Source organism: Rhincodon typus, chromosome 23 (genome assembly GCF_021869965.1).
Source record: "Rhincodon typus isolate 14 chromosome 23, sRhiTyp1.1, whole genome shotgun sequence".
Taxonomy (NCBI): domain Eukaryota; kingdom Metazoa; phylum Chordata; class Chondrichthyes; order Orectolobiformes; family Rhincodontidae; genus Rhincodon; species Rhincodon typus.
Window position 1 is genome coordinate 41518475 of NC_063354.1, and position 12272 is coordinate 41530746.

The following is a 12272-nucleotide window of genomic DNA, read 5'->3' on the forward strand; positions in this document are numbered from 1 at the left end:
AGTCCCATCCATTGAGTCACAGCTGATCACATATTAGATCGACAGATCTTTTTTCCCTGTCAGGTAATCCATTGGTCCAGAAGACAGCTCCATAGTAGGAACTCCCTCAGACCATTAAATGGCTGTAGGAAACTAAAAATCAGGTGGCACTTTAGGAGATTTTCGCAGTAACTGATCTCTACGTCAGGAATCTGTTGGATTCGATGTTGTGGGTGGGGCTTGGGGAAAGGAAGATGGTGATCGTCAGCTCCAGCAGACGTCAACAAGTGGGAGGAAGACGCAAGACAAAATGGATGGATAATATCAAACCAAGGACTGGCATCTATGAGCAGCAGAGTAGAGAATTCAGTGTAGAAAGATTCTTCATAGTGCAGTCAATCCTCAGAATATGGATGGGTGGAAAACCACACAAGACATTTCATAAAGGACATTTCTTCAACTTCATTAGGGGATTCCAGGTAAACCCACACCTGTTCTAAATGTACTTCTGAGCTTGCATAGAATTCCATTCAAATTATTTCCTACTTGCCTCATCATCCAAAATCTGCAAAGTGTCTTATCTTGATCCAAGCAGGAAACGTTCACTAATGATTCACCTTTTACAGTGCACATGTGTTTTACAGCAGGGTCTCTCACTGGGGACGAGCCATTGCCAGAGGTGGGAGATCGTAAAGAGCACTTTGCAAAGTGTGAGAGAGAGAAATAGAGAGAGAGACAAAAAAAAACACACACACATTTCCTCAGTGCAAGATCAACCACAAAATTTCAAGGGGGCTCTAGGTCCAAACTTTAGACTGAGCTGAGTCAACTGACCACAGGAGGAGTGCAATCATGGTCTGGAAAATATGCTGCACAGGCTAATGGGTGAGAACAAGGTTAATTACAGTCATCCACAGCCACATTCCCAATCCAGCCTTTCCTAGCAGCCTATCACAGCGTCATAGAGTCATACAGCACGGAAACAGGCCCTTCAGTCCAACTAGTCCATGCTGACCATAATCTCAAACTAAACTAGTCCCACTTGCCTGCTCCTGGCCCATATCCCTCCAAATATTTCTTACTCATGTACCTATCCAAATGTCTTTTAAACGTTGTAACTCTACCCGCATCCATCACTTCCTCTGGAAGTTCATTCCACACATGAACCACTGGCTGCGTAAAAGAAAGTTGCCCCTCGTGTCTTTTTTAAATCCTTTTCCTCTCATCTTAAAAATATGCCCCCTAATGTTGAAATCGCTGACCCTAGGAAAAATACACCTGCCATTCACCTTATCGACATCCCTCATGGTTTTATAAATTTCTATACGGTCACCCCTCAACCTTTCACATTCAAGTGAAAAAGGTCCCAGCCTATCCATCCTCTCCTTATAACTTAACTACAGCTCTGCCTTCAACACCATTCTCCCCTTCAGACTGACCTCAAAACTCTGTGACCTTGGCCTCGGCACTACCCTCTGCAACTGGATCCTCAGCTTTCTGACCCATAGGCAGCAATCAGTGAGGATAGGTAACTGCACCTCCTCCACAATAACACTCAACACAGGAGCCCCCCAAGGATGCATCCCCAGCCCTCGACTGTACTCCCTGTACACCCATGATTGCATGGTGGCTCAGTGGTTAGCACTGCTGCCTCACAGCGCCAGGGACCCGCCCTAGGGTGACTGTCTGTGTGGAGTTTGCACATTCTCCCTGTGTCTGTGTGGGTTTCCTCCAGGTGCTCCGGTTTCCTCCCACAGTCCAAAGGTGTGCAGGCTTGGCGGATTGGCCATGCTAAATTGCCCATAGTGCCCAGGGATCTTCAGGTTAGGTGGGTTTGACATGGGAAATCAGGGGTAGGGGGATGGGTCTGTGTGGGATGCTCCTTGGAGGGGTGGTGTGGACTTGTTGGGCCGAATGGCCTGTTTCCACACTGTAGAGATTCTATGATTCTGTGACTGTGTTGCCAAATTCTGAATGAGTGCCATCTACAGGTTCGCTGATGACACCACCATATGGGATGGATATCTAACAACAACGAGTCTAAATATGGAAGGGAGACAGAGGGCTTGGTGACATGTTACAATGAGAACAACCTGCCTCTCAACGTCGGCAAAACTGAAGAACTGATCATTGACTTCAGAAAGAAAGGAGGAGAACATGTCCCCATCTACATCAACGGAACTGAGGTTGAGAGGGTGGACAGTGTCAAGTTCCTCAGAGTGACAATAACCAACAACTTGTCTTGGACTTCCCACAGGATGTGATGGTCAAGAAGGCACAACAATGCCTCTTCTTCTTCAGGAGACTCAGGAAATTCAGCATGTCTATAAGGTCCCTCACCACCTTCTACAGATGCACCATTGAAAGCAAACTGTCCGGGTGCATAAGAGCCTGGTATGGCAACTGCTCTGCCCAGGGCCGTAGGAAACTACAGAAGGTGGTGGGCACAGCCCAGACCATCACGGAAGCTAATCTTCCATCCATGGACTCTATTTACACGGCTCTCTGCCATGGTAAGGCTGCCAACATTATCCAAGACCCATCACACCCTGGTAATGATCTCCTACAACCTCTTCCATCAGGCAGAAGATACAGAAGCCTGAACACACACACCAGCAGGTTCAGGAACAGCTTCTTTCCAGCTGTTATTAGACTGATGAATGGACCCTCTAGCCTCAAATAAAGTTGATCTCGCTTAGTGCATGCCCTGTGCAATGTAACCTGTGCCTCTGTATAAGTCTTTATGATCTGTACATCCTTGCTTACTATGATCTGCCTGTACCGCTCATAAACAAAGCTTTTCACTGTACTTCGGTACACGTGATAATAAAACAATCCCTCCTTTCCAGGCAACATTTTTTCTGAACCCATATCTGGGTGGATAATCCATAACAAAGGACAAGATACTATCTTTAGGAGAGAAGGAATGAGAATTTGAAGAAGGAATGCAATATAGGTGTAAAATTATTTTATGCTAACAGTGAATAATGGAATGAAAGGTGACCGATGGTCCTATGTACACAGAGTATAACCTATTACTCCATTCTTGGCTTCATAATAACTACCTGCATCTAAGATCAAAGGTCATCGGTCTTATTCTAGACAATGAAGCACAAAATCTTGCTTCGGTGTAGTGCAGTGGGAGTGCTGCACTGTCAGAGGGAAAACACTTCAAATGAGATGTGAAATAGAGGCTCTCGAGTGGATAGAAAAGATCCCGTGGCATGATTTCAAGGAGCACCGGGGTGTGATTCCTGCTGTCCTAGATAATATTTATCCCTTCAAATTCCCCAAAACACTTGATCCCTTCCTTATCATGGCACTGTGTGCAATTTGTCTTTCACATTTCCTACATTACAATGCTGAACTCCCTTCAAAAGCAGGCAGTAAAACGACATGAAAGGTGCTACGAAAATGGAACTTTTTTCTATTGTTTTAGTAGTGTTACTGCCGAGAGATGTAGAAAATCAATTTGGGTTACGTTGAATTGACACTGTGGGATAGGGAGAAACTGAACAACAAATGGATTTCATCTTGTTGGCTATCATTGGGCTGAAACACAGATCTCAGGTAAAAATCCAGCAAACTAACCCTTTCAGCCAAACAGAAAAATAATCACTTCACTTGCAGCCTACCTTCCAACATCGAGTTAATAAAAATGTTCAAACCATTGTGACTTTAGTTGCTTTTTAATTATGTTCAATTGCTAATGAACACACTACGAATTGTAAAAGTTTGAAAAGAAGCCAGGGGCGGTTGAACTTTTCACAGGAATATAAATCGGGAAGCAGGGGGAGCTGGGTTCAATCACATTGAAAATTATGGGAAATGTTAAATGGGAGAAGGGCTCGGCAGAGGTTATTAAAGATTCCAGAACAAGTAATAGGACAGGGAGTGGAAAGGCTTAGGAATCTAACTTCAAGCACGGCAGCTAAGGAGACAACTATGAGAAAGGGGGGCAGTCAACGCAGGACTGAGGTATTGTACTTAAGTGCAGGCAGTATACGAAACAAGGTAAATGAGCTTGAAGCATAGATTGAAATTGGCAGGTATGCTGTTGTGGGTATCACAGAGACATGGCTGCAAGGGGATCAGGGCTGGGAACTAAATATCCAAGGATACACGTCCTATTGAAAGGACAAGCAGATTGGCAGAGGAGACAGGGTTGCCTTGTCAGTAAGAAATGAAATTAAATCGATCGCAAGAAGTGATATAGAGTTGGAAGGTGTAGAATCTGTGTGGGTAGAGTTGAGAAACCACAAAGTGAAAAAGACCCTGATGGGAGTTGTGTACAGACCTCCTGGCAGTAGTCAGGATGTGGGGAAGAAAATAAATCAGGAGATAGAAAAGGCATGTAAGGAAGACACTATTACAATAATCTTAGGGTGCCTCAATATGCAGATGGCAGGGAAATCAGTTAGATACCAGTTCCCAAGAAAAGTAATCCATGGAATGTCCACAAAATGGTTTTTTGGAGCAGCTTGTGGTGGAGCCCATTCAGAAACAGGCAATTCTGGATTTTGTGATGTGTAATGAGGCAGATTTGATTTAGGAAACTTATGCTGAAGTAACTCCTAGGGGACAGTGACCATAATAAGACAGAATTCACCCTGCAGTTTGAGAGGGGGAAGCTTGAATCAGATGTAATGATATTACAATTGAGTAAAGGTTAAGAGAAAGACATGAGGGAGGAGCAGGCCAGAGTTGATTGGAAGGGAAGATGATGGAACAGCAATGACAGGAGTTTCCAGGGGTAATTTGGGAGGCACAGCAGAAACTCATCCCAAGGAAGAAGAAACATACTAAGGGGTGGACAAGGCAGCCTTGGGTGACTAGGGAAGTCAGGGACAGCATAAAAGCGAAAGAAAAGGCACACAATGTAGTAAAGATTCGTGGGAAACCAGAGGATTGGGAAGCTTTTAAACACCAGCAGAAGATAACTGAAAAAGCAATAAGGGAGCAGAAGATGAAATATGAGGGTACGCTGGCTAGTAATATAATGAAAGACTGCAAGAATTCTTTTAGATAAATATATAAAAAGTGAGTGAACATTGGGCCACTGGAAAGTGAGGCCGGGGAAGCAGTGATGGGGAATAAAGAAATGGCAGAGGAACTGAATAGGTACTTTGCATCAGTCTTCATGGTGGATGACATCAGCAATGTACCAGAACTTCAAGAGTGTCAGGGGGCAGAGGTGAGATTAGTGGCTATCACTAAGGAGAAGGTCCTGGGGAAGCTGAAAGGTTTAAGGTGGATAGATCATCCTGATCAGATGGATTCATTGGTGGATGTGGGCACAGTTACGATGTTTAAAAGACATTTGGATAAATACATGAAGGTTTGGAGGAATATGGGCCAGGAGGAGGCAGGTGGGACTAGTTTATTATGGGATTACGGTCAGCATGGACTGGTTGGACCGAAGGGTCTGTTTCTGTGCTGTATGACTCTATGACTATGACTCGACCCCAGAGTTCTGAAAGAGATAGCTGAGGAGATTGTACAGGTTTTGGTGGTGATCATTCAGGAATCACTGGAGTCAGGGAGGGTCCCAGAGAACTGGAAAATGGCTAATGTAACAGCCCTGTTTAGGAAGGGAGGGAGGCAGAAGATGGGAAATTATAGGCTGATTAGCCTGACCTCAGCTGTAGGTAAGGTTTAAGAGTCCATTATTAAGGATTAAACTGCAGAGTGCTTTGAAGTGCATGGTAAAGCATTGCTGAGTTAGCACGGCTTCATCATGGGGAGGTCATGCCTGACAAATCTATAGAACACTTTGAAGAAGTAATAAGCAAGTTAGACAAAGGAGAGCCAGCAGACATGATCTATTTGGATTTCCAGAAGGCCTTTGACAAGGTGCCACACAGGAGGCTGCTAAATAAGGTGTTAAGGGCAAGGACTGGCATAGAATGAGGATTGGCTGACTGGTAGAGGGCAGAAAGTAGGGACAAACGAGTCATTCTCAGGATGGTAGCTGGAGACTAGTGGAGTTTCGCAAGCACACAAGTGAGACTACAACTATTCATGTTATACATTAACGATCTGGATGAAAGAGCCAGGGGCATTGTTGCCAAGTTTGCAATGACACAAAGATAGATGGAGGGCCAGGCAATGTTGAGGAAACAGGGAGGCTGTAGAAGGACTTGGACAGGCTAGGAGAGTGGGCAAAGACAGGGCAGATGGAATATGCTCAGGGAAACTGTAATGTTATGCATTTTGGTAGGAAGATTAGAGGTGTAGACAGGGAAAGTCGATGGGAAATCTGAAGCACAAAGGGACTTGCGAGTCCTATTTCAGGATTCTCTTAAGGTTAATGTGGAGGTTCAGTTGGCAGTTAGGAAGGAAATGCAATGTTAGCATTCATTTTGACAGGGTTAGAATACAGAGTAGGGACGAACTGCAGAGGTTGTATGAGGCTCTGGAAAGACTGCATTTGTAATATTGGGCCCCGTATCTAAAGAAGGATGTGCTAGTCTTAGAGGGGGTACAAAGGAGGTTTGCAAAAATGATCCTGGGAATGAAGGACTTGTCATATGAGGAGCGGTTGAGGACTCTGGGTCTGTACTTGATGGAGTTCGGAAGGATGAGGGGGGAGCTGATTGAAACTTACAGAATACTGAGAGGCCTGGATGGATGGATATGGAGAAAATGTTTCCACCAATAGGAGAGACTAGGAACCAGGGGCACAGCCTCACAGTGAAGTGATGACCCTTCAGAATTGTGATGAGGAGGAATTTCTTCAAGCAGAGGTTGGTGAATCTATGGAACTCATTGCAGCAGAAGATTGTGGAGGCCGGGACATTGGGTGTGTTTAAGACAGAGATAGATAAGTTCTTGATTAGTAAGGGGATCAAAGATTATGGGGAGAAGGCACGAGATTGAGGTTGAGAAACCTATCAGGCATGGTCAAATGGAAGAAGACTTGATTGGCCAATCGATCTAATTCTGCTTATATATCTTATGGTGTTATTGACTCCTGAGAGCAATCAGAACTACTTCAAAGAGAAGAGGGAAGGGCAGTTTTTACAGGGAACTTGGTCATGTTTCAATGCATTGCGACATATTTCCCTCCTTGTCTGTCCTCTGCTTTAAGGTTCTCCCTCTCCTAAAGTGGCATTATGTCTTAATGAGGACCATATTCCCCTCAGTCAGAAACCGTAGGCTTCCAGTCCTACAACAGAGGAAATAATACACACAGTGTAGTGCAGAGCCAGCACTGCTGGAGATGGCCTTTGTTGGATAAGATGGTAACTGGAGGCCCTGGCATGTGAAAGATGCCTCCAATTCAGAAGGAGTCCCGCTCCCCGTTTGTACGGGCCAATTTGTGCCCCGCTAGTCAAAATCCCTGAAGCAGACTGTTGGGCCACTGACTGTGTGTGGAAACTGGCCACGTGTAAATTACTTCCTTGCTTGCCAACTGGGCAACTGTGTGGTTGCCATAAGCAATCTCACAGAGCAGGCAAGTAAGCATTGGCGCTAGTGGAGTTAGTTCTGGTCTGCCCAGCATTATGTATGTGAGCTGGCATTCCCCCACTCCCCGCCTCACAGTAACACAGGTACCAGCATCAGATTTAAGATTGGGTGTGTGATAGACGCATTGACTTGGTTAATGGTCATTCCTTTTACGTTGATAACTGTGGCCACCAGGCTTTGAGATAAGACATACTCACATTGTAAAGTTCTCTTCGAGAAAGCACCTGTTTCGCAGCAGTCCTGCCCACAGTTGGACCCCGACAATGCCAAAAATAAAGAAGACAAAGAAACAGAGGAGAAGTACGTTGCCTAACATAGGCAAAGTGTCCAGCAACAGTGTCACCAGTATCCTCATACCTGCAGAACAAGAGCAAAGACATCAAATAACACCAGTCCTTAGCCTTCCTGCTGTGCGGGGCCACTGAGCTCATTAACCTGATAGTAGCTGTCAACCATTTGTCAGCTTATTAGTCCTCAGTAAGACAAATTATTCAGTGTATCGATGTATTAAGCATCTGTCAGCTTCATCAATATCTCTTAATAAAAATATATTTCCAAATGAGTTAATCTACCCACACTGTGCTGTGTTGGCTAATCAGCAAAGATACCTTCTGCAGATCATACATCAGTTATTCATTAATACCTATTATACCCCATTGAAATACATTTATCTGTCCTTTGTCAATTAGATGTTGTTTTGTCATCTTTTGATAATACACATCAATAAATATCAATTAGTACTTGTCCATCAATATTTCTTAAAAGATCAAGTTATTGATGCGTTTACCTTTATGTTACACTCTACTGTACCATCGTATTTGTCACATTTCGAAGCATATGCCCATTTTTGTTTACTATACCAGCAGTTTCTATAGATATTTAAATTGAAAGATTAAAATGAAGGTTTACAGAAACACCCTGACTAATTGAATGTGTCCTCAACCAGGAAAGAAGGACTGTGAAGAGGATAGACTCAGAACACATTTAATACCACCAGGGAATCCCCTGTGGCAGATACTACCTGCTGCCTTTTAAGTGCCTTAGATAGAGTGTGTACCTGCATTATGTGCTTCAGGTGAAAACTCCAGACTGTGCTGTGCACAAAAACACTGGGGTTTAAGGCTTCAACTACAGAGTTCAGGTTTGTACCCAGAAACCTCAGAAGGGAGACAATGGATTGTTTTGTACCTTAATGTCCATTGTTGTGAAGGCCTTGGACAGGCTGTAAGGGAGACTTGCCAGATTGACACATGAGTTGAGGGTTTTCAGTCACTTGGAGAGACTGCACAAGCTGGGATTGTTCTCATTGGAACAGAGAGGGCCAAGCGGATATTTAATAAAGGTGATCAAAACTATGAGGCTTATTAGTTGAGTAAATAAAGAGAAAATGCAACCACTGGCAAGAGATTTGGTAATTGTAGGACAAAGACTTAAGATAATTTGGAAAAGAACCATAAGGGAGTTATTGTCGTTTAGAACACATTGCTTGAAAAGATGGTAGAAGTGGATTGAATTGTAGTTTTCAATAGAAGACGTGTACCTAGGAAGGAGAGTGCAAGTGAGTAAAAGTAATAGGATAGTTCTTTCGAAGGGCTAGCACAGTCATGGTGAGCCAAATGGTCTCCTTCTGCACTTTGTGATTCTACAATTCTCTTATTCTTGACCCTCCCACTTCTGAGAGTGAAGCTTTGTGGTTATGCGGCAGCCAGGAGTTCTCAGACTTCCCATCACATTAAAATATTAAGAGAGATAGCTTGGGGATGGGAGGCAGCAGAAGTCAGAAGCCCATGGGTAAAGACTTAGCATTTGACAAAAGGGAGTATAGGAAACTGGAGCATTATTAGAATGGAAAGCAGCTCAAAAGCTGTGCCTAGTCTGCTCTGATTGATTTTCAACATTTATCTCATTAACTTCCATAGAAAACCTTATTCATTCTCACGACTCTGGCTTTTGCCAGGAGTTGCTGAGCATAAATTTTTATTCAATGTCCAAGCAGAGTGCTTTTGACGTTGGTGGTCTATACAATATCAGGCCAAAAAAAAAAATGGAAACAGATAGAAAAGTGTCACAGAATGAATGATCTATAAATATTGAACATCTGAGAAATTAGCATGAAATCATTGTTGATAGGATATCTCCATATTTCAAAGGTTAGAAAGAGCACTCAATATCCAAAGGGGCCATTTTGAGACAATGTATGAATAATAAAGTTCCAAGTGTGGAGGGACATTTTACAGTGTGACGTAGAAATCTAGAATTTGGCGCTTCACACAAATTTAGCTTCCCCACAAACACCCAGCCCCCATCAAGTAACTAAACCATAACGAAAGAGCCTTATTTCCTTCAATAGTAAGGAACTTTAGGTTTCCTGATAGGTCAAAATCCTGGAAAAGTGAGTTTGTTAACACCCTACACCATCATTAATATCAAAAATCATGCAGCATGTTTATGAGTTGTGGAGACATTTTGTATCTCACAACTCGCTTTTGCACAATCTCTCATCCTGAGTTACCCTATGATGCTGCTTGGCCTGCTGTGTTCATCCAGCCCTGCACCTTGTTGTCTCGGATTCTCCAGCATCTGCAGTTCCTACTATCAGTGATGGATTGGCCTGCTCTAAGCAGAGTTTCAAATTCCAATCTGAGAAGAATCAAGGGCATGATGATTAGCATCAGTATCCCCTAGAATGGACAGGTGAAAGGTCAGCCAGGTTGGCATGGTAGGGGTAAGGAACACGCAAGAGGAAATTAAGGAGGGTTTTTTTGCCTTATTTGCTTTGGTGCTCTGAAATACCTGTTTCTTTTGTGTTCAGTGGATTGTTTTGATGCCAGTTTAGGAGATGCAGATTGATTCTTTTTTTATTGGGATGTGGGCATTACTGGCTAATTGCCCAAAGGGCAGTTAAGAGTCAACCACTTTTCCCCTGTCTCTGACTGTACATTCCAGATTTCAAGTAGCCCCAGATCTGAAATGATGACATTTTTGCACCAAAAGAAATGGACAAAACTTTGGCTCCAAAAAGCAGACACTGATGAAGAAAGCACTTCAGCGACCATGACTGAACATATCTGAATCCAATTGGCATTTGAGTCTGTCTCTTGCTTTCAAAATTACTCATTTAATCCAATCCAAAAATACTTGGTAGGAAGAGGAGAATTAATGGCTGCTGATACAATCAGTGCTGACAACTGTTAATATTGATGAAAATGATGGATGCAATTATTAGTTGTCCTATCACATCCTCTTATGTCTCGATTCAACCAAAATTATATTTCACAGATATGAGCTATGGCCAGCTGATTTGAAAATTAATTTACCTAATTATAGCAACAATTAAACAGCCATAGGCTTGGTTTGCCTCATCTATCAGATTGTCATTAAGCTGGATAAAATGATAATTTCTGGCCCTGGAATAGCTGGTACAACAGAACTTCTACTGAATACAATAATTGTTATTAATGACAATGCCCAAAAAGGCTGGCTTTTAATCTGACACTCTGAATTACAGCTAATGCTCAGCTATTCATCTTCAAGATCTGCCTGATGGGTGATAAAACTGTTGAGTTATTGCTGTTTACTGAAATTAATTGGAGAGACCGATCATGGAGAATGGGGTAAATGGTTTAGTGCATTGGGCTGAGTCTGAGGGCCATGCTATCAGAGAAAGTAAGGGAGACAAACACGGGAAAAGTAGTTGAGCAAACAACAGCTTGCATTTATATTGTACCTTTAACAAAACAGAAGTCCAGAGGAGTGTCAACAAACAGAGTCAGACAAGCAGCCACATAAAGAGATATTAGGAGAGATGCTCAAAGAGTTGGGTCTGAAACAGTGGCTCAAATGAAGAGACAGAGCGGGAGGCAGACAGATTTAGGGAATGAATTCCAGAGTTTAGGAATGTGATAGATGAAAGCATGACTGCTGATGATTCCAAAGGAAGCAGAGAATGGCAGATCATTAGCGTTAGTCAATGGGTTCGTAACTGGGGTGGGTCAAGCAATGTGAGGGAGTGATGTGAGGGAGTGAGCATGAGGAACAAAGACTGTAAAATTTAACTGTGGTGGAAGTTTCAAATCAATTGTAATGGATCAGATTTCTGTTTTATATTCCATCTGTTTTTTAATTCACTTAAGGAGGTTAGAGTGAGGGCTGAACTGCTTCCATCCCTGTGTTTTGCTTTCATTGTCAATAGATGTGAAGCTGGAAAAGCACAGCAGGTCAGACAGCATCCAAGGAGCAGGAAAGCCGACATTTCTGACCAAAAGTCTTTGTCAGGACTGGGGGAGGGAGCCCAGAAATAAATGGCTGGGTGGGGAGCTGAGGCTCATGGAAGGGTAGGAGAGATGGTGATAGGTGGATGCGAGTAGGGGGTTATTGTGGTTGGCCAATGGGAAGGGTGGAGTGGATAGGTGAGTAGGAAGATGGACAGGTTAGGTCAGGTCAGGGAGGTGAGGAGGAGGGGGCGGCCTGGACATTGGATAAGGCTGAGGTTGGATGGATTTTGAAGTTGGTGAAGTCAATATTGAGGCCGTTGGGCTGTAAGCTCCCAAGGCGAAATATTGTTCCTCCAGTTTATGTTTGGCCTCACTCTGACAGTGAAGGAGGCCCAGGATGGACATGTCGCCAGGGGAGGGGGAGTTAAAATGGATGGCAACTGGAAGGTCAGGTTGGTTGGTGCATGCAGAGCATAGATGCTCTGTGAACCGGTCCCCGAGTCCGCGTTTGGTCTCCCTGATATACAGGAGACCACATTGGGAGCAACGGATACAATAGGTCAGGTTGGAGGAAGTGCAGGTGAATCTCTACCGGATCTGGAAGGATTG

The 12272-nt window shown here is 43.6% G+C and overlaps 1 protein-coding gene across 1 annotated transcript in view; it reads right to left on the bottom strand.

Annotated features, from left to right (window-relative positions):
* Positions 1-12272, bottom strand: part of LOC109919653 (voltage-dependent T-type calcium channel subunit alpha-1G-like) — a 288516-nt gene that overhangs the window by 227085 nt on the left and 49159 nt on the right. Inside the window, exon 4 of the mRNA XM_048610895.1 lies at positions 7647-7806. Coding sequence (XP_048466852.1) covers positions 7647-7806 — 160 coding nt within the window. The remainder of the gene's footprint in view (positions 1-7646; positions 7807-12272) is intronic.